At 46.0% G+C, this 25,397-nt stretch overlaps 1 protein-coding gene across 1 annotated transcript in view; it reads right to left on the bottom strand.

Moving 5' to 3' along the window:
* Positions 1-22,822, bottom strand: part of LOC141146206 (tyrosinase-like) — a 54,793-nt gene extending 31,971 nt beyond the window's left edge. The window contains exon 1 of the mRNA XM_073632939.1: positions 22,715-22,822. Coding sequence (XP_073489040.1) covers positions 22,715-22,822 — 108 coding nt within the window. The remainder of the gene's footprint in view (positions 1-22,714) is intronic.
* Positions 22,823-25,397: the final 2,575 nt, after the last annotated feature.

Genomic DNA, 25,397 nt, shown 5'->3' with positions numbered 1-25,397 from the left:
TTCTACAGAACTGAATTGCAGTTCCAGTGAGCCTCACCTGAATCTGATTACAAGGCCAATCAGGGTGATAGACCAGCTATATAAGTCTTTCCTCTTTCTGTGCCATATATAATCCTGCCTGCTGTCTTGTGATACCTCTATTGCTACTTGTAACTGACCCCGGCTTATGACCCCGGCTTATGACCCCGACTTATGACCCCGGCTTATGACCCCAATGCTTTGCTGCCTGAAGCGACCCTGTCTTGTGACCTTAACGCTGACTGTCTGCCATCTGAACCGACCTCAGCTTGTGACCTCAACGCCGACTCTCTGCTGCCTGAAATGACCCCAGCTTATGACCTGGATGCCGACTCTTTGCCCCTTGAACCCACTCTGGCTTGTGACCTCGATGCCGACTCTTTGCCATCTGAACCCACTATGGCTCGTTACCTTGCTACTAATTCTCTGCCACCTGAAGTGACCTCGGCTTGTGACCTTGACGCTGATTCTGTGCCTGGTGATCTGGACTATGTGGTTTGGCTTTCACTAAGAACTGTACCTAGCCTGAAGTTTCCAGCCAATGGTCTCCACTCTCTAAATAAACATTCTTACCACAAAATCACTTTCCCTTTCTGGCTAAATCAACAAACTGAAAACAGTTGAGGATATCAGATCCCCACAGTGACCTCCTGTAGAGACACCTTCTAGGGATTAAGATAAAAATATTGCACTACCACCAGTGAAAAGATAAAAAAGACAATGTTGTCAATGTAGCAGCACACCTCAATCATGCATGTCTTTCATCCACACCACCAGGACATGGGGGAAGGGGGATTGAACTTCAATGGAGCTGATTGGTGTGAAGCACAGATTGCACAATGAAGATTGCAAATAGGTAATCACTGCTAAGAAGCCGTGTATAGGTTGCTGTTGTTGGATCTGTCATTGAATGGTCACCCCAAGGACAGGAAGTGCCCATAATTCAAGGTGGGTGTCACAGAAAGTTGAAGCCTGGATGGATCACTGCTGCAGGATCGGCGATGTAATTGTGCAATGAAAAGGTTGGAACTGCACTGAGATAGACGATACAAACCATGAAATCCTCCCCAGAGAGACTCATAGATCGGGGAATATACGGGAAGATCAGGTGTCAGAAAGTCCACTCAATGAAGACAGGAGGAGATATAAGAGAACCATCATTACCTTGGAAGGTGAGATCTTTACTTCCTGTCGGTGGGAGGACATCTTTACTATCACTGGTCTGTCAGTTCTGTATTGATGGACATAGTCCAGCCAGATAAACTGTTCCTTTTTTCCCGGCTAGTGTAGATCCAATGGCTAGAATATCAGCATGGGTGTCTGTATAAGCAGCTCTCCGACCACGGTGATGATGTCACGCTGACATGTTTCGCCCGCCAATGAGCTGGAGTTGTCACCTCATCCCTTTAAACCCAAACACACATGAATTACTCGGGTTCTGAGGCTGATTTATTGCAGATAAGGCACCAAGTGAGTTTAATTACCACCTTAATCCGCCACAGAACCCGAGTAATTATCATGTGTTCGGCTTTAAAGGGATGAGGTGGTGACCCTACAATGAGCGCCTTAAATAGCCATTCCTATCATGTTGTACTTGTGTATGACCACCAGATGTCCTCATCACACACTCCTCATATCTGTAGACAGAGTATTTCCTAAATCACAAAGATCAATTGAATATCCAATTTGTAATGGTATATTTATCTCTCAATAAAGAAAAAGAACATTAGATAATCAAAAGTAAAAAATAGTAGTAAAGCACACACAAATATACCAAAAAATAATATACACATACAGTAATACCTCGGATTGCGTGTAACTCTGTTAACGAGTGTTTCGCAATACAAGCTATTATTTAAAAAAATCTTGACTTGGTTTGCGAGTGTTTCACAAAATAAGCAGGATTCAAGCCTCTGTGGTGTGCAGTACCGCATGTGGCCAGAGGTGCGGTGTGTGCTGGTGACACTCGGAGCCGTTCGGAGACCGTTCGGATGCACTCGGAAACACTCCGAAGGTTTTCTGAGTGCATCCGAGCGGCATTCAAGTGGTCTCAGAGTATTTCCAAATTTCTCCGCCCCCCCCCCCCCCCACCTTTGGCCTCATGCGGAACTGCATACAATAGAAGTCTTCATTCAAATTATCTTAATTCCCATTGACTTCTATGGGGAAACTCGCTTTGATATACAAGTGCTTTGGATTACAAGCATTCTCCTGGAACGGATTATACTCCTAATCCAAGGTTCCACTGTATATAACAAATCACTAACGGCAGATGGATCAAAAGTACTAGGAGACAATGATCAGAACTCGTGTTCACCTCCAGGTGTCATAGGGGCCTGAAAATATCTATTTCCTTATTGGTTACATTTCTAAAAATGCAGATAGATTACATTCTGTATTTAACCCATTTGTCATAAGCGTACCCGAAGGGAAAATCCACATTTCTCTATTTGTATCAAAGTCTCCTCTTCTGAGGGGGAGATTCAAAGCATAGATTCCTTTAACTTTCAACCCATCTGGGTTACCATCATATAACTATAGAAAATGCAAAGCTACTGGACGATCGTCGTCCTTCTTTCTAATACTACCAATGCCTTCGCCTATTCAGATTTTTAACTACAGAATGTAATCTGTCTGCATTTTTAGAAATGTAACCAATAAGGAATTCGATATTTTCAGACCCCTATGACACCTGGTGGTTCTCGGGGACTTGAACCGGACAGCCGGCTATCCCCCCCACTGGGAATTCCGGGAACACAGAATGACACCCACGGAAATCAAAGTCAGATAATACAAATGAGATGGAAATATACAGAATAGAAACATCATTAACCTTCAGTGATGAACTTCTTTCCATCTGTCTGATCATTGTCCTCTAGTACTTTGCATCCATCTGCCGTTTGAGCTTTATTATATATGTGAATATTATTTTTCGGTATATTTGTGTGTGCTTTAATACTATTTTTTACTTTTGATTATCTAATGTTCTTTTTCTTTATTTAGAGAGATATATATACAATTACAAAGTGGATATTCAATTGAGCTTTGTGATTTTGGAAATACAAATGTGATGAGTGTTCATTTCAGGAGTGTGTGCTGTGGACATCTGGTGGTCATACGCAAGTACAACATGATAGTATTTCCCATTTCGGTCCCCCCCCCCCCCCCCCCCGGTGTCACATTTGGCACCTTTCAGGGGGGAGTGGATACCTGTCTAATCCAGGTATTTGCTCCCACTTCTGGCGAAAGATCGCCGCAATATCCGCAGCGATCTACGCCGGAAATAGGAAACATAAGGGGCATACAAAGACACTGAATTTCAAAACAGCCAACTTCCCTAAACTACGAACCTTGCTAGAAGGCATAAATTGGGATAAAATATTAGGAACAAAGAATACGGAGGAGAGATGGGTTTGCTTTAAGAGCATATTAAATAAGGGCATTAGCCAATGTATCCCATTGGGTAATAAATTTAAAAGAGCGAACAAAAGTCCTGGATGGCTTAACTCCAATGTAAAAATGCATATAAAAGCAAAGGAGAAGGCCTTCAAAAAATACAAGGTTGAGGGATCATCATCAGCATTCAGACTTTATAAAGAATGCAATAAGAAATGTAAGGGTGCAATTAGGATGGCTAAGATAGAACATGAAAGACACATAGCGGAGGAGAGCAAAAAAAATCCCAAGAAATTCTTTAAGTATGTAAACAGTAAAAAAGGGAGGACAGACCATATTGGCCCCATAAAGAATGAGGAAGGACATCTGGTTACAAAGGATGGGGAGATGGCAAAGGTATTGAATTTATTCTTCTCCTCAGTCTTCACGAGTGAATCGGGGGGCTTCAGTAACCAAAACTGCAGTGTTTATCCTCATGACACAACACAGGAAGCACCTCCATGGTTAACAGAGGACAGAATTAAAATTAGACTTGAGAAACTTAACATTAATAAATCACCGGGACCAGATGGCTTGCATCCGAGGGTACTTAGGGAACTCAGTCAAGTGATTGCCAGACCGTTGTTCCTAATTTTTACAGACAGTCTATTGACTGGAATGGTACCAGCTGATTGGAGAAAAGCCAATGTAGCACCAATATTTAAAAAGGGCCCAAAATACATCCCTGGGAATTACAGACCAGTTAGCCTAACATCAATAGTATGTAAACTCTTGGAGGGGATGATAAGGGACTATATACAAGATTTTAGTAATAAGAACGATATCATTAGCAGTAATCAGCATGGATTCATGAAGAATCGTTCTTGCCAAACCAATCTATTAACCTTCTATGAGGAGGTGAGTTGCCATCTAGATAAAGGAAGGCCCGTAGACGTGGTGTATCTGGATTTTGCAAAAGCATTTGACACAGTTCCCCATAAACGTTTACTGTACAAAATAAGGTCCGTTGGCATGGACCATAGGGTGAGTACATGGATTGAAAACTGGCTACAAGGGCGAGTTCAGAGGGTGGTGATAAATGGGGAGTACTCAGAATGGTCAGGGGTGGGTAGTGGGGTTCCCCAGGGTTCTGTGCTGGGACCAATCCTATTTAATTTGTTCATAAATGATCTGGAGGATGGGATAAACAGTTCAATCTCTGTATTTGCAGACGATACTAAGCTAAGCAGGGCAATAACTTCTCCGCAGGATGTGGAAATCTTGCAAAAAGATCTGAACAAATTAATGGGGGAGGGGCAACTACATGGCAAATGAGGTTCAATGTAGAAAAATGTAAAATAATGTATTTGGGTGGTAAAAATCTGAATGCAATCTATAGACTGGGGGGAGAACCTCTGGGGGGAATCTAGGATGGAAAAGGACCTGGGGGTCCTAGTAGATGATAGGCTCAGCAATGACATGCAATGCCAAGCTGCTGCTAACAAAGCAAACAGAATATTGGCATTAAAAAGGGATCAACTCCAGAGATAAAATGATAATTCTCCCGCTCTACAAGACTCTGGTCCGGCCGCACCTGGAGTATGCTGTCCAGTTCTGGGCACCAGTCCTCAGGAAGGATGTACTGGAAATGGAGCGACTACAAAGAAGGGCAACAAAGCTAATAAAGGGTCTGGAGGATCTTAGTTATGAGGAAAGGTTGTGAGCTCTGAACTTATTCTCTCTGGAGAAGAGACGCTTGAGAGGGGATATGATTTCAATGTATAAATACCGGACTGGTGACCCCACATTATACAAATACCGGACTGGTGACCCCACAATATATAAATACCGGACTGGTGACCCCACAATATACAAATACCGGACTGGTGACCCCACAATATATAAATACCGGACTGGTGACCCCACAATATATAAATACCAGACTGGTGACCCCACAATATACAAATACCGGACTGGTGACCCCCCAATATATAAATACCGGACTGGTGACCCCACAATATATAAATACCGGACTGGTGACCCCTCAATATATAAATACCGGACTGGTGACCCCACAATATATAAATACCGGACTGGTGACCCCTCAATATATAAATACCGGACTGGTGACCCCACAATATACAAATACCGGACTGGTGACCCCACAATATATAAATACCGGACTGGTGACCCCACAATATATAAATACCGGACTGGTGACCCCACAATATATAAATACCAGACTGGTGACCCCACAATATACAAATACCGGACTGGTGACCCCACAATATACAAATACTGGACTGGTGACCCCACAATATATAAATACCGGACTGGTGACCCCACAATATATAAATACCGGACTGGTGACCCCACAATATATAAATACCAGACTGGTGACCCCACAATATACAAATACCGGACTGGTGACCCCACAATATACAAATACCAGACTGGTGACCCCACAATATATAAATACCGGACTGGTGACCCCTCAATATATAAATACCGGACTGGTGACCCCACAATATATAAATACCGGACTGGTGACCCCTCAATATATAAATACCGGACTGGTGACCCCACAATATACAAATACCGGACTGGTGACCCCACAATATATAAATACCGGACTGGTGACCCCACAATATATAAATACCGGACTGGTGACCCCACAATATACAAATACCGGACTGGTGACCCCACAATATACAAATACCGGACTGGTGACCCCACAATATACAAATACCGGACTGGTGACCCCACAATATACAAATACCGGACTGGTGACCCCACAATATACAAATACCGGACTGGTGACCCCACAATATATAAATACCGGACTGGTGACCCCACAATATATAAATACCGGACTGGTGACCCCACAATATACAAATACCGGACTGGTGACCCCACAATATACAAATACCGGACTGGTGACCCCACAATATACAAATACCGGACTGGTGACCCCACAATATATAAATACCGGACTGGTGACCCCACAATATACAAATACCGGACTGGTGACCCCACAATATATAAATACCGAACTGGTGACCCCACAATATATAAATACCGGACTGGTGACCCCACAATGTATAAATACCGGACTAGTGACCCCACAATATATAAATGCCGGACTGGTGACCCCACAATATACAAATACCGGACTGGTGACCCCACAATATATAAATACCGGACTGGTGACCCCACAATATATAAATACCGGACTGGTGACCCCACAATGTATAAATACCGGACTGGTGACCCCACAATATATAAATACCGGACTGGTGACCCCACAATATACAAATACCGGACTGGTGACCCCACAATATATAAATACCGGACTGGTGACCCCACAATATATAAATACCGGACTGGTGACCCCACAATATATAAATACCGGACTGGTGACCCCACAATATACAAATACCGGACTGGTGACCCCACAATATACAAATACCGGACTGGTGACCCCACAATATATAAATACCGGACTGGTGACCCCACAATATACAAATACCGGACTGGTGACCCCACAATATACAAATACCGGACTGGTGACCCCACAATATATAAATACCGGACTGGTGACCCCACAATATATAAATACCAGACTGGTGACCCCACAATATACAAATACCGGACTGGTGACCCCACAATATACAAATACCGGACTGGTGACCCCACAATATACAAATACCGGACTGGTGACCCCACAATATACAAATACCGGACTGGTGACCCCACAATATACAAATACCGGACTGGTGACCCCACAATATACAAATACTGGACTGGTGACCCCACAATATATAAATACCGGACTGGTGACCCCACAATATATAAATACCGGACTAGTGACCCCACAATATATAAATACCAGACTGGTGACCCCACAATATACAAATACCGGACTGGTGACCCCACAATATACAAATACCGGACTGGTGACCCCACAATATACAAATACCGGACTGGTGACCCCACAATATACAAATACCGGACTGGTGACCCCACAATATACAAATACCGGACTGGTGACCCCACAATATATAAATACCGGACTGGTGACCCCACAATATATAAATACCGGACTGGTGACCCCACAATGTATAAATACCGGACTAGTGACCCCACAATATATAAATGCCGGACTGGTGACCCCACAATATATAAATACCGGACTAGTGACCCCACAATATATAAATACCAGACTGGTGACCCCACAATATACAAATACCGGACTGGTGACCCCACAATATACAAATACCGGACTGGTGACCCCACAATATACAAATACCGGACTGGTGACCCCACAATATACAAATACCGGACTGGTGACCCCACAATATATAAATACCGGACTGGTGACCCCACAATATATAAATACCGGACTGGTGACCCCACAATGTATAAATACCGGACTAGTGACCCCACAATATATAAATGCCGGACTGGTGACCCCACAATATACAAATACCGGACTGGTGACCCCACAATATATAAATACCGGACTGGTGACCCCACAATATATAAATACCGGACTGGTGACCCCACAATGTATAAATACCGGACTGGTGACCCCACAATATATAAATACCGGACTGGTGACCCCACAATATATAAATACCGGACTGGTGACCCCACAATATACAAATACCGGACTGGTGACCCCACAATATATAAATACCGGACTGGTGACCCCACAATATACAAATACCGGACTGGTGACCCCACAATATACAAATACCGGACTGGTGACCCCACAATATATAAATACCGGACTGGTGACCCCACAATATATAAATACCGGACTGGTGACCCCACAATATATAAATACCGGACTGGTGACCCCACAATATATAAATACCAGACTGGTGACCCCCACAATATATAAATACCGGACTGGTGACCCCACAATATATAAATACCGGACTGGTGACCCCACAATATATAAATACCGGACTGGTGACCCCACAATATACAAATACCGGACTGGTGACCCCACAATATATAAATACCGGACTGGTGACCCCACAATATATAAATACCAGACTGGTGACCCCACAATATACAAATACCGGACTGGTGACCCCACAATATATAAATACCGGACTGGTGACCCCACAATATATAAATACCGGACTGGTGACCCCCCAATATATAAATACCGGACTGGTGACCCCACAATATATAAATACCAGACTGGTGACCCCACAATATATAAATACCGGACTGGTGACCCCTCAATATATAAATACCGGACTGGTGACCCCACAATATATAAATACCGGACTGGTGACCCCACAATATATAAATACCAGACTGGTGACCCCACAATATACAAATACCGGACTGGTGACCCCACAATATACAAATACTGGACTGGTGACCCCACAATATATAAATACCGGACTGGTGACCCCACAATATATAAATACCGGACTGGTGACCCCACAATATATAAATACCGGACTGGTGACCCCACAATATACAAATACCGGACTGGTGACCCCACAATATACAAATACCGGACTGGTGACCCCACAATATACAAATACCGGACTGGTGACCCCACAATATATAAATACCGGACTGGTGACCCCACAATATACAAATACCGGACTGGTGACCCCACAATATATAAATACCGGACTGGTGACCCCACAATATACAAATACCGGACTGGTGACCCCACAATATACAAATACCGGACTGGTGACCCCACAATATATAAATACCGAACTGGTGACCCCACAATATATAAATACCGGACTGGTGACCCCACAATGTATAAATACCGGACTAGTGACCCCACAATATATAAATGCCGGACTGGTGACCCCACAATATACAAATACCGGACTGGTGACCCCACAATATATAAATACCGGACTGGTGACCCCACAATATACAAATACCGGACTGGTGACCCCACAATATATAAATACCGGACTGGTGACCCCACAATATATAAATACCGGACTGGTGACCCCACAATATATAAATACCGGACTGGTGACCCCACAATATACAAATACCGGACTGGTGACCCCACAATATACAAATACCGGACTGGTGACCCCACAATATATAAATACCGGACTGGTGACCCCACAATATACAAATACCGGACTGGTGACCCCACAATATACAAATACCGGACTGGTGACCCCACAATATATAAATACCGGACTGGTGACCCCACAATATATAAATACCAGACTGGTGACCCCACAATATACAAATACCGGACTGGTGACCCCACAATATACAAATACCGGACTGGTGACCCCACAATATACAAATACCGGACTGGTGACCCCACAATATACAAATACCGGACTGGTGACCCCACAATATATAAATACCGGACTGGTGACCCCACAATATATAAATACCAGACTAGTGACCCCACAATATACAAATACCGGACTGGTGACCCCACAATATACAAATACTGGACTGGTGACCCCACAATATATAAATACCGGACTGGTGACCCCACAATATATAAATACCGGACTAGTGACCCCACAATATATAAATACCAGACTGGTGACCCCACAATATACAAATACCGGACTGGTGACCCCACAATATACAAATACCGGACTGGTGACCCCACAATATACAAATACCGGACTGGTGACCCCACAATATACAAATACCGGACTGGTGACCCCACAATATATAAATACCGGACTGGTGACCCCACAATATATAAATACCGGACTGGTGACCCCACAATGTATAAATACCGGACTAGTGACCCCACAATATATAAATGCCGGACTGGTGACCCCACAATATATAAATACCGGACTAGTGACCCCACAATATATAAATACCAGACTGGTGACCCCACAATATACAAATACCGGACTGGTGACCCCACAATATACAAATACCGGACTGGTGACCCCACAATATACAAATACCGGACTGGTGACCCCACAATATACAAATACCGGACTGGTGACCCCACAATATATAAATACCGGACTGGTGACCCCACAATATATAAATACCGGACTGGTGACCCCACAATGTATAAATACCGGACTAGTGACCCCACAATATATAAATGCCGGACTGGTGACCCCACAATATACAAATACCGGACTGGTGACCCCACAATATATAAATACCGGACTGGTGACCCCACAATATATAAATACCGGACTGGTGACCCCACAATGTATAAATACCGGACTGGTGACCCCACAATATATAAATACCGGACTGGTGACCCCACAATATATAAATACCGGACTGGTGACCCCACAATATACAAATACCGGACTGGTGACCCCACAATATATAAATACCGGACTGGTGACCCCACAATATACAAATACCGGACTGGTGACCCCACAATATACAAATACCGGACTGGTGACCCCACAATATATAAATACCGGACTGGTGACCCCACAATATATAAATACCGGACTGGTGACCCCACAATATATAAATACCGGACTGGTGACCCCACAATATATAAATACCAGACTGGTGACCCCCACAATATATAAATACCGGACTGGTGACCCCACAATATATAAATACCGGACTGGTGACCCCACAATATATAAATACCGGACTGGTGACCCCACAATATATAAATACCGGACTGGTGACCCCACAATGTATAAATACCGGACTGGTGACCCCACAATATACAAATACAGGACTGGTGACCCCACAATATATAAATACCGGACTGGTGACCCCACAATATATAAATACCGGACTGGTGACCCCACAATATATAAATACCGGACTGGTGACCTCACAATATATATATACCGGACTGGTGACCCCACAATATACAAATACCGGACTGGTGACCCCACAATGTATAAATACCAGACTGGTGACCCCACAATATACAAATACCGGACTGGTGACCCCACAATATATAAATACCGGACTGGTGACCCCACAATATACAAATACCGGACTGGTGACCCCACAATATATAAATACCGGACTGGTGACCCCACAATATACAAATACCGGACTGGTGACCCCACAATATACAAATACTGGACTGGTGACCCCACAATATATAAATACCGGACTGGTGACCCCACAATATACAAATACCGGACTGGTGACCCCACAATATACAAATACTGGACTGGTGACCCCACAATATATAAATACCGGACTGGTGACCCCATAATATATAAATACCGGACTGGTGACCCCACAATATATAAATACCGGACTGGTGACCCCACAATATATAAATACCGGACTGGTGACCCCACAATATATAAATACCGGACTGGTGACCCCACAATATACAAATACCGGACTGGTGACCCCACAATATACAAATACCAGACTGGTGACCCCACAATATATAAATACCGGACTGGTGACCCCACAATATACAAATACCGGACTGGTGACCCCACAATATACAAATACTGGACTGGTGACCCCACAATATATAAATACCGGACTGGTGACCCCACAATATACAAATACTGGACTGGTGACCCCACAATATATAAATACCGGACTGGTGACCCCATAATATATAAATACCGGACTGGTGACCCCACAATATATAAATACCGGACTGGTGACCCCACAATATATAAATACCAGACTGGTGACCCCACAATATATAAATACCGGACTGGTGACCCCACAATATACAAATACCGGACTGGTGACCCCACAATATATAAATACCGGACTGGTGACCCCACAATATATAAATACCGGACTGGTGACCCCACAATATATAAATACCGGACTGGTGACCCCACAATATACAAATACCGGACTGGTGACCCCACAATATATAAATACCGGACTGGTGACCCCACAATATATAAATACCGGACTGGTGACCCCACAATATATAAATACCGGACTGGTGACCCCACAATATATAAATACCGGACTGGTGACCCCACAATATATAAATACCAGACTAGTGACCCCACAATATACAAATACCGGACTGGTGACCCCACAATATACAAATACTGGACTGGTGACCCCACAATATATAAATACCGGACTGGTGACCCCACAATATATAAATACCGGACTAGTGACCCCACAATATATAAATACCAGACTGGTGACCCCACAATATACAAATACCGGACTGGTGACCCCACAATATACAAATACCGGACTGGTGACCCCACAATATACAAATACCGGACTGGTGACCCCACAATATACAAATACCGGACTGGTGACCCCACAATATACAAATACCGGACTGGTGACCCCACAATATATAAATACCGGACTGGTGACCCCACAATATATAAATACCGGACTGGTGACCCCACAATGTATAAATACCGGACTAGTGACCCCACAATATATAAATGCCGGACTGGTGACCCCACAATATATAAATACCGGACTAGTGACCCCACAATATATAAATACCAGACTGGTGACCCCACAATATACAAATACCGGACTGGTGACCCCACAATATACAAATACCGGACTGGTGACCCCACAATATACAAATACCGGACTGGTGACCCCACAATATACAAATACCGGACTGGTGACCCCACAATATATAAATACCGGACTGGTGACCCCACAATGTATAAATACCGGACTAGTGACCCCACAATATATAAATGCCGGACTGGTGACCCCACAATATACAAATACCGGACTGGTGACCCCACAATATATAAATACCGGACTGGTGACCCCACAATATATAAATACCGGACTGGTGACCCCACAATGTATAAATACCGGACTGGTGACCCCACAATATATAAATACCGGACTGGTGACCCCACAATATATAAATACCGGACTGGTGACCCCACAATATACAAATACCGGACTGGTGACCCCACAATATATAAATACCGGACTGGTGACCCCACAATATACAAATACCGGACTGGTGACCCCACAATATACAAATACCGGACTGGTGACCCCACAATATATAAATACCGGACTGGTGACCCCACAATATATAAATACCGGACTGGTGACCCCACAATATATAAATACCGGACTGGTGACCCCACAATATATAAATACCAGACTGGTGACCCCCACAATATATAAATACCGGACTGGTGACCCCACAATATATAAATACCGGACTGGTGACCCCACAATATATAAATACCGGACTGGTGACCCCACAATGTATAAATACCGGACTGGTGACCCCACAATATACAAATACAGGACTGGTGACCCCACAATATATAAATACCGGACTGGTGACCCCACAATATATAAATACCGGACTGGTGACCCCACAATATATAAATACCGGACTGGTGACCTCACAATATATATATACCGGACTGGTGACCCCACAATATACAAATACCGGACTGGTGACCCCACAATGTATAAATACCAGACTGGTGACCCCACAATATACAAATACCGGACTGGTGACCCCACAATATATAAATACCGGACTGGTGACCCCACAATATACAAATACCGGACTGGTGACCCCACAATATATAAATACCGGACTGGTGACCCCACAATATACAAATACCGGACTGGTGACCCCACAATATACAAATACTGGACTGGTGACCCCACAATATATAAATACCGGACTGGTGACCCCACAATATACAAATACCGGACTGGTGACCCCACAATATACAAATACTGGACTGGTGACCCCACAATATATAAATACCGGACTGGTGACCCCATAATATATAAATACCGGACTGGTGACCCCACAATATATAAATACCGGACTGGTGACCCCACAATATATAAATACCGGACTGGTGACCCCACAATATATAAATACCGGACTGGTGACCCCACAATATACAAATACCGGACTGGTGACCCCACAATATACAAATACCAGACTGGTGACCCCACAATATATAAATACCGGACTGGTGACCCCACAATATACAAATACCGGACTGGTGACCCCACAATATACAAATACTGGACTGGTGACCCCACAATATATAAATACCGGACTGGTGACCCCACAATATACAAATACTGGACTGGTGACCCCACAATATATAAATACCGGACTGGTGACCCCATAATATATAAATACCGGACTGGTGACCCCACAATATATAAATACCGGACTGGTGACCCCACAATATATAAATACCAGACTGGTGACCCCACAATATATAAATACCGGACTGGTGACCCCACAATATACAAATACCGGACTGGTGACCCCACAATATATAAATACCGGACTGGTGACCCCACAATATATAAATACCGGACTGGTGACCCCACAATATATAAATACCGGACTGGTGACCCCACAATATACAAATACCGGACTGGTGACCCCACAATATATAAATACCGGACTGGTGACCCCACAATATATAAATACCGGACTGGTGACCCCACAATATATAAATACCGGACTGGTGACCCCACAATATATAAATACCGGACTGGTGACCCCACAATATATAAATACCAGACTAGTGACCCCACAATATACAAATACCGGACTGGTGACCCCACAATATACAAATACTGGACTGGTGACCCCACAATATATAAATACCGGACTGGTGACCCCACAATATATAAATACCGGACTAGTGACCCCACAATATATAAATACCAGACTGGTGACCCCACAATATACAAATACCGGACTGGTGACCCCACAATATACAAATACCGGACTGGTGACCCCACAATATACAAATACCGGACTGGTGACCCCACAATATACAAATACCGGACTGGTGACCCCACAATATACAAATACCGGACTGGTGACCCCACAATATATAAATACCGGACTGGTGACCCCACAATGTATAAATACCGGACTAGTGACCCCACAATATATAAATGCCGGACTGGTGACCCCACAATATATAAATACCGGACTAGTGACCCCACAATATATAAATACCAGACTGGTGACCCCACAATATACAAATACCGGACTGGTGACCCCACAATATACAAATACCGGACTGGTGACCCCACAATATACAAATACCGGACTGGTGACCCCACAATATACAAATACCGGACTGGTGACCCCACAATATATAAATACCGGACTGGTGACCCCACAATGTATAAATACCGGACTAGTGACCCCACAATATATAAATGCCGGACTGGTGACCCCACAATATACAAATACCGGACTGGTGACCCCACAATATATAAATACCGGACTGGTGACCCCACAATATATAAATACCGGACTGGTGACCCCACAATGTATAAATACCGGACTGGTGACCCCACAATATATAAATACCGGACTGGTGACCCCACAATATATAAATACCGGACTGGTGACCCCACAATATACAAATACCGGACTGGTGACCCCACAATATATAAATACCGGACTGGTGACCCCACAATATACAAATACCGGACTGGTGACCCCACAATATACAAATACCGGACTGGTGACCCCACAATATATAAATACCGGACTGGTGACCCCACAATATATAAATACCGGACTGGTGACCCCACAATATATAAATACCGGACTGGTGACCCCACAATATATAAATACCAGACTGGTGACCCCCACAATATATAAATACCGGACTGGTGACCCCACAATATATAAATACCGGACTGGTGACCCCACAATATATAAATACCGGACTGGTGACCCCACAATGTATAAATACCGGACTGGTGACCCCACAATATACAAATACAGGACTGGTGACCCCACAATATATAAATACCGGACTGGTGACCCCACAATATATAAATACCGGACTGGTGACCCCACAATATATAAATACCGGACTGGTGACCTCACAATATATATATACCGGACTGGTGACCCCACAATATACAAATACCGGACTGGTGACCCCACAATGTATAAATACCAGACTGGTGACCCCACAATATACAAATACCGGACTGGTGACCCCACAATATATAAATACCGGACTGGTGACCCCACAATATACAAATACCGGACTGGTGACCCCACAATATATAAATACCGGACTGGTGACCCCACAATATACAAATACCGGACTGGTGACCCCACAATATACAAATACTGGACTGGTGACCCCACAATATATAAATACCGGAATGGTGACCCCACAATATACAAATACCGGACTGGTGACCCCACAATATACAAATACTGGACTGGTGACCCCACAATATATAAATACCGGACTGGTGACCCCATAATATATAAATACCGGACTGGTGACCCCACAATATATAAATACCGGACTGGTGACCCCACAATATATAAATACCGGACTGGTGACCCCACAATATATAAATACCGGACTGGTGACCCCACAATATATAAATACCGGACTGGTGACCCCACAATATATACCCCACTCATTACAATTAGAAGAAAAGAGGTTTAACCTTAAACTATGTAGAGGGTTCTTTACTGTAAGAGCGGTAAGGATGTGGAATTCCCTTCCACAGGCGGTGGTCTCAGCGGGGAGCATTGATAACTTCAAGAAACTATTAGATAATCACCTGAATGACCGCAATATACAGAGATATACTCTCAGACTCTCCTCACTCCCTCTACTCTCAGACTCTCCTCACTCCCTCTACTCTCAGACTCTCCTCACTCCCTCTACTCTCAGACTCTCCTCACTCCCTCTACTCTCAGACTCTCCTCACTCCCTCTACTCTCAGACTCTCCTCACTCCCTCTACTCTCAGACTCTCCTCACTCCCTCTACTCTCAGACTCTCCTCACTCCTCTACTCTCAGACTCTCCGCACTCCCTCTACTCTCAGACTCTCCTCACTCCCTCTACTCTCAGACTCTCCTCACTCCCTCTACTCTCAGACTCTCCTCACTCCCTCTACTCTCAGACTCTCTGCACTCCTCTACTCTCAGACTCTCTGCACTCCCTCTACTCTCAGACTCTCCTCACTCCTCTACTCTCAGACTCTCCTCACTCCCTCTACTCTCAGACTCTCCTCACTCCCTCTACTCTCAGACTCTCCTCACTCCCTCTACTCTCAGACTCTCTGTACTCCTCTACTCTCAGACTCTCCTCACTCCCTCTACTCTCAGACTCTCTGCACTCCTCTACTCTCAGACTCTCCTCACTCCTCTACTCTCAGACTCTCTGCACTCCTCTACTCTCAGACTCTCCTCACTCCCTCTACTCTCAGACTCTCCTCACTCCCTCTACTCTCAGACTCTCCGCACTCCTCTACTCTCAGACTCTCCTCACTCCCTCTACTCTCAGACTCTCCTCACTCCCTCTACTCTCAGACTCTCTGCACTCCTCTACTCTCAGACTCTCTGCACTCCTCTACTCTCAGACTCTCTGTAATCCTCTACTCTCAGACTCTCTGCACTCCTCTACTCTCAGACTCTCCTCACTCCTCTACTCTCAGACTCTCTGCACTCCTCTACTCTCAGACTCTCCTCACTCCTCTACTCTCAGACTCTCTGCACTCCTCTACTCTCAGACTCTCCTCACTCCTCTACTCTCAGACTCTCTGCACTCCTCTACTCTCAGACTCTCCTCACTCCCTCTACTCTCAGACTCTCTGCACTCCCTCTACTCTCAGACTCTTCGCACTCCTCTACTCTCAGACTCTTCGCACTCCTCTACTCTCAGACTCTCCGCACTCCTCTACTCTCAGACTCTCCGCACTCCTCTACTCTCAGACTCTCTGCACTCCTCTACTCTCAGACTCTCTGCACTCCCTCTACTCTCAAACTCTCCGCACTCCTCTACTCTCAAACTCTCCGCACTCCTCTACTCTCAGACTCTCCTCACTCCTCTACTCTCAGACTCTCCGCACCCCTCTACTCTCAGACTCTCTGTACTCCTCTACTCTCAGACTCTCCTCACTCCCTCTACTCTCAGACTCTCTGCACTCCTCTACTCTCAGACTCTCTGCACTCCTCTACTCTCAGACTCTCCTCACTCCCTCTACTCTCAGACTCTCCTCACTCCCTCTACTCTCAGACTCTCCTCACTCCCTCTACTCTCAGACTCTCCTCACTCCCTCTACTCTCAGACTCTCCGCACTCCTCTACTCTCAGACTCTCCGCACTCCTCTACTCTCAGACTCTCCTCACTCCCTCTACTCTCAGACTCTCCTCACTCCCTCTACTCTCAGACTCTCTGCACTCCCTCTACTCTCAGACTCTCCGCACTCCTCTACCCTCAGACTCTCCTCACTCCCTCTACTCTCAGACTCTCCTCACTCCTCTACTCTCAGACTCTCTGCACTCCCTCTACTCTCAGACTCTCCTCACTCCCTCTACTCTCAGACTCTCTGCACTCCTCTACTCTCAGACTCTCCGCACTCCTCTACTCTCAGACTCTCCTCACTCCCTCTACTCTCAGACTCTCCTCACTCCCTCTACTCTCAGACTCTCTGCACTCCTCTACTCTCAGACTCTCCGCACTCCTCTACTCTCAGACTCTCCTCACTCCCTCTACTCTCAGACTCTCCGCACTCCCTCTACTCTCAGACTCTCCTCACTCCTCTACTCTCAGACTCTCCTCACTCCTCTACTCTCAGACTCTCCGCACTCCTCTACTCTCAGACTCTCTGCACTCCTCTACTCTCAGACTCTCTGCACTCCTCTACTCTCAGACTCTCCTCACTCCCTCTACTCTCAGACTCTCCTCACTCCCTCTACTCTCAGACTCTCTGCACTCCTCTACTCTCAGACTCTCTGCACTCCTCTACTCTCAGACTCTCCTCACTCCCTCTACTCTCAGACTCTCCTCACTCCCTCTACTCTCAGACTCTCCTCACTCCTCTACTCTCAGACTCTCCTCACTCCTCTACTCTCAGACTCTCTGCACTCCTCTACTCTCAGACTCTCTGCACTCCTCTACTCTCAGACTCTCCTCACTCCCTCTACTCTCAGACTCTCCTCACTCCCTCTACTCTCAGACTCTCCTCACTCCCTCTACTCTCAGACTCTCCTCACTCCTCTACTCTCAGACTCTCTGCACTCCCTCTACTCTCAGACTTTCCTCACTCCTCTACTCTCAGACTCTCTGCACTCCCTCTACTCTCAGACTCTCCGCACTCCTCTACTCTCAGACTCTCTGCACTCCCTCTACTCTCAGACTCTCCGCACTCCTCTACTCTCAGACTCTCCTCACTCCTCTACTCTCAGACTCTCCTCACTCCCTCTACTCTCAGACTCTCTGCACTCCTCTACTCTCAGACTCTCCTCACTCCCTCTACTCTCAGACTCTCCGCACTCCTCTACTCTCAGACTCTCTGCACTCCTCTACTCTCAGACTCTCTGCACTCCTCTACTCTCAGACTCTCTGCACTCCTCTACTCTCAGACTCTCTGCACTCCTCTACTCTCAGACTCTCTGCACTCCCTCTACTCTCAGACTCTCCGCACTCCTCTACTCTCAGACTCTCCTCACTCCCTCTACTCTCAGACTCTCCTCACTCCCTCTACTCTCAGACTCTCCTCACTCCCTCTACTCTCAGACTCTCCTCACTCCCTCTACTCTCAGACTCTCTGCACTCCTCTACTCTCAGACTCTCTGCACTCCTCTACTCTCAGACTCTCTGTAATCCTCTACTCTCAGACTCTCTGCACTCCTCTACTCTGAGACTCTCCTCACTCCTCTACTCTCAGACTCTCTGCACTCCTCTACTCTCAGACTCTCCTCACTCCTCTACTCTCAGACTCTCTGCACTCCTCTACTCTCAGACTCTCCTCACTCCTCTACTCTCAGACTCTCTGCACTCCTCTACTCTCAGACTCTCCTCACTCCCTCTACTCTCAGACTCTCTGCACTCCCTCTACTCTCAGACTCTCCTCACTCCCTCTACTCTCAGACTCTCTGCACTCCTCTACTCTCAGACTCTTCGCACTCCTCTACTCTCAGACTCTCCGCACTCCTCTACTCTCAGACTCTCCGCACTCCTCTACTCTCAGACTCTCTGCACTCCTCTACTCTCAGACTCTCTGCACTCCCTCTACTCTCAAACTCTCCGCACTCCTCTACTCTCAGACTCTCTGCACTCCTCTACTCTCAGACTCTCCTCACTCCTCTACTCTCAGACTCTCTGCACTCCCTCTACTCTCAGACTCTCCGCACTCCTCTACTCTCAAACTCTCCTCACTCCCTCTACTCTCAGACTCTCCGCACTCCTCTACTCTCAAACTCTCTGCACTCCTCTACTCTCAGACTCTCCTCACTCCTCTACTCTCAGACTCTCTGCACTCCCTCTACTCTCAGACTCTCTGCACTCCCTCTACTCTCAGACTCTCCTCACTCCTCTACTCTCAGACTCTCCTCACTCCCTCTACTCTCAGACTCTCCTCACTCCCTCTACTCTCAGACTCTCCGCACTCCTCTACTCTCAGACTCTCCGCACTCCTCTACTCTCAGACTCTCCTCACTCCCTCTACTCTCAGACTCTCCTCACTCCTCTACTCTCAGACTCTCTGTACTCCTCTACTCTCAGACTCTCTGCACTCCTCTACTCTCAGACTCTCTGCACTCCCTCTACTCTCAGACTCTCCTCACTCCTCTACTCTCAGACTCTCCTCACTCCCTCTACTCTCAGACTCTCCTCACTCCTCTACTCTCAGACTCTCCTCACTCCCTCTACTCTCAGACTCTCCTCACTCCTCTACTCTCAGACTCTCCTCACTCCCTCTACTCTCAGACTCTCCTCACTCCCTCTACTCTCAGACTCTCCGCACTCCTCTACTCTCAAACTCTCTGCACTCCTCTACTCTCAGACTCTCCTCACTCCTCTACTCTCAGACTCTCTGCACTCCCTCTACTCTCAGACTCTCTGCACTCCCTCTACTCTCAGACTCTCCTCACTCCTCTACTCTCAGACTCTCCTCACTCCCTCTACTCTCAGACTCTCCTCACTCCCTCTACTCTCAGACTCTCCGCACTCCTCTACTCTCAGACTCTCCGCACTCCTCTACTCTCAGACTCTCCTCACTCCCTCTACTCTCAGACTCTCCTCACTCCTCTACTCTCAGACTCTCTGTACTCCTCTACTCTCAGACTCTCTGCACTCCTCTACTCTCAGACTCTCTGCACTCCCTCTACTCTCAGACTCTCCTCACTCCTCTACTCTCAGACTCTCCTCACTCCCTCTACTCTCAGACTCTCCTCACTCCTCTACTCTCAGACTCTCCTCACTCCCTCTACTCTCAGACTCTCCTCACTCCCTCTACTCTCAGACTCTCCGCACTCCTCTACTCTCAGACTCTCCGCACTCCTCTACTCTCAGACTCTCTGCACTCCCTCTACTCTCAGACTCTCTGCACTCCCTCTACTCTCAGACTCTCCTCACTCCCTCTACTCTCAGACTCTCCGCACTCCTCTACTCTCAGACTCTCTGCACTCCTCTACTCTCAGACTCTCCTCACTCCCTCTACTCTCAGACTCTCCGCACTCCTCTACTCTCAGACTCTCCGCACTCCTCTACTCTCAGACTCTCCTCACTCCCTCTACTCTCAGACTCTCCTCACTCCTCTACTCTCAGACTCTCTGTACTCCTCTACTCTCAGACTCTCCGCACTCCTCTACTCTCAGACTCTCTGCACTCCCTCTACTCTCAGACTCTCTGCACTCCCTCTACTCTCAGACTCTCCTCACTCCCTCTACTCTCAGACTCTCCTCACTCCTCTACTCTCAGACTCTCTGCACTCCTCTACTCTCAGACTCTCTGCACTCCCTCTACTCTCAGACTCTCCTCACTCCCTCTACTCTCAGACTCTCCTCACTCCTCTACTCTCAGACTCTCTGCACTCCCTCTACTCCTCTACTCTCAGACTCTCCTCACTCCCTCTACTCTCAGACTCTCTGTACTCCTCTACTCTCAGACTCTCCGCACTCCTCTACTCTCAGACTCTCTGCACTCCTCTACTCTCAGACTCTCCTCACTCCCTCTACTCTCAGACTCTCCGCACTCCTCTACTCTCAGACTCTCTGTACTCCTCTACTCTCAGACTCTCCGCACTCCCTCTACTCTCAGACTCTCCTCACTCCCTCTACTCTCAGACTCTCTGCACTCCTCTACTCTCAGACTCTCCTCACTCCTCTACTCTCAGACTCTCCTCACTCCCTCTACTCTCAGACTCTCTGCACTCCTCTACTCTCAGACTCTCCTCACTCCCTCTACTCTCAGACTCTCCGCACTCCTCTACTCTCAGACTCTCTGCACTCCTCTACTCTCAGACTCTCTGCACTCCTCTACTCCAGGTAGTCTGGACACTCTCATGCTATCTTTATGCCTTGGCTCTGTAGATTTCCTTCTCTTTCTTTGTTCGGAGCATTTCTGTACATACCTGATGATCAGCTCCTGGAAGGATCCTGTTAGTTGTCTCCTTTGGAAGGTTGGGTGATGGGCTCGTCAGTTTATAAGATGCTTGGCTGGGAGGTGATAGGTGTGTCATTGGAAGAGCTCAAGGCGTCATAAGAGATCTTCCCTGAAGTCTTGTGAAATTTCTGCTTCAGATAATTCCTCTGATTAGTCACTTTCAGCAACCATCAGAGTTTTACTGAGTTGTTTGAGAACGGCTGAGAATAGTGAAGCTCTTCTAATCTCTCATCTGATTACTGATCGAGTATACAGGAGGTCCCCCCCCCCCCCCCCCCCCGGGTTACACACAAGACAGGGACTGTAGGTTTGTTCTTATGTAGAATCTGTTTGTAAGTCGGTACATTTTTTAAGTGTAGCTCCAGCCCAAAAAATTGTTTTTTAAGTTTTTTGGATAGTGAAGGGTTATCACCCCTGTAATGTTTTGTTTTGCTGTGTGTGCTCCTCTTCAGAAAATTTCACCTCACCTTCTGCTCCAATGACAATTGGATTTTGAAAATTTTTGGTTGTTGTAGAAACAAGGATTGGTGATAAATCATCAGTGGAGAGGAGACACCATTTTCCCATATTAACTCTTACAGGAGAGAATTTCCCTTCCTAGGGGGAGATTTCATCTCACTTCCTGTTGTCTCCTTCCGTTTGTAAGTCAGATGTTTGTAACTAGGGGACCACCTGGTAATAGAAATTGTATTTTCTATCCATGGAACCTTATTATTTCCCATCAAATTTGGATTCCTGGTAATAATTTACCTGCTATAAGAGTGTGAGTGGAGATTTAACATTAAAGGAAATATCTCTTGGTAGAGGATCTCTGAACCTAATATTTATAACATGCGCTATGTGAGAACATTGGATGGGGTCAGGTCTGAAGTCCACCAGTAGAAGAAATGAGGAAGATGGCATCATGGCAGACTCAACACAATAATTCCCTTGGAGACAATTACACCACAAAGCCACTTTGAGTTTTATTATTTTCTGGTTTGATAATTGTCTGACATGTAAATGTGCATTATTGATAGATATTACAACGCTTCCTTAAACCACTTTATGGAAATGATGGGAGTATAGTAAAATATTTGTTAATCATCTTTTACATTGATCAATAGATCTTTCTATACAAATGTTGCTGTATTATTGGCTGTGCCCTCGTATTCCTCCTATGTGATGTTGGCCGTGTCCTCGTATTCCTCCTATGTGATGTTGGCCGTGTCCTCGTATTCCTCCTATGTGATGTTGGCCGTGTCCTCGTATTCCTCCTCTGTGATGTTGGCCGTGTCCTCGTATTCCTCCTATGTGATGTTGGCCGTGTCCTCATATTCCTCCTATGTGATGTTGGCCGTGTCCTCGTATTCCTCCTATGTGATGTTGGCCGTGTCCTCGTATTCCTCCTCTGTGATGTTGGCCGTGTCCTCGTATTCCTCCTATGTGATGTTGGCCGTGTCCTCGTATTCCTCCTATGTGATGTTGGCTGTGTCCTCGTATTCCTCCTATGTGATGTTGGCCGTGTCCTCGTATTCCTCCTATGTGATGTTGGCTGTGTCCTCGTATTCCTCCTATGTGATGTTGGCCGTGTCCTCATATTTCTCCTCTGTGATGTTGGCTGTGTCCTCGTATTCCTCCTATGTGATGTTAGCCGTGTCCTCGTATTCCTCCTCTGTGATGTTGGCCGTGTCCTCATATTTCTCCTATGTGATGTTGGCCGTGTCCTCATATTTCTCCTCTGTGAAGTTGGCTGTGTCCTCATATTTCTCCTCTGTGATGTTGGCCGTGTCCTCGTATTCCTCCTATGTGATGTTGGCCGTGTCCTCGTATTCTTCCTATGTGATGTTGGCCGTGTCCTCGTATTCCTCCTATGTGATGTTGGCCGTGTCCTCGTATTTCTCCTCTGTGATGTTGGCCGTGTCCTCATATTTCTCCTCTGTGATGTTGGCCGTGTCCTCATATTTCTCCTCTGTGATGTTGGCCGTGTCCTCATATTTCTCCTCTGTGATGTTGGCCGTGTCCTCATATTTCTCCTCTTTGATGTTGGCCGTGTCCTCGTATTCCTCCTATGTGATGTTGGCCGTGTCCTCGTATTCCTCCTATGTGATGTTGGCCGTGTCCTCGTATTCCTCCTATGTGATGTTGGCCGTGTCCTCGTATTCCTCCTATGTGATGTTGGCCGTGTCCTCGTATTCCTCCTATGTGATGTTGGCCGTGTCCTCGTATTCCTCCTATGTGATGTTGGCTGTGTCCTCGTATTCCTCCTATGTGATGTTGGCCGTGTCCTCGTATTCCTCCTATGTGATGTTGGCCGTGTCCTCGTATTCCTCCTCTGTGATGTTGGCCGTGTCCTCGTATTTCTCCTCTGTGAAGTTGGCTGTGTCCTCATATTTCTCCTCTGTGATGTTGGCCGTGTCCTCGTATTCCTCCTATGTGATGTTGGCCGTGTCCTCGTATTCCTCCTATGTGATGTTGGCCGTGTCCTCGTATTCCTCCTATGTGATGTTGGCCGTGTCCTCGTATTCCTCCTATGTGATGTTGGCCGTGTCCTCGTATTCCTCCTATGTGATGTTGGCCGTGTCCTCGTATTCCTCCTATGTGATGTTGGCCGTGTCCTCGTATTCCTCCTATGTGAAGTTGGCTGTGTCCTCATATTTCTCCTCTGTGAT

This window comes from Aquarana catesbeiana, linkage group LG05 (assembly GCF_042186555.1).
Source record: "Aquarana catesbeiana isolate 2022-GZ linkage group LG05, ASM4218655v1, whole genome shotgun sequence".
NCBI classification, from domain to species: domain Eukaryota; kingdom Metazoa; phylum Chordata; class Amphibia; order Anura; family Ranidae; genus Aquarana; species Aquarana catesbeiana.
Note: the sequence above shows the minus strand (reverse complement) of the source record. Positions and strands in the feature narration are given on the sequence as shown.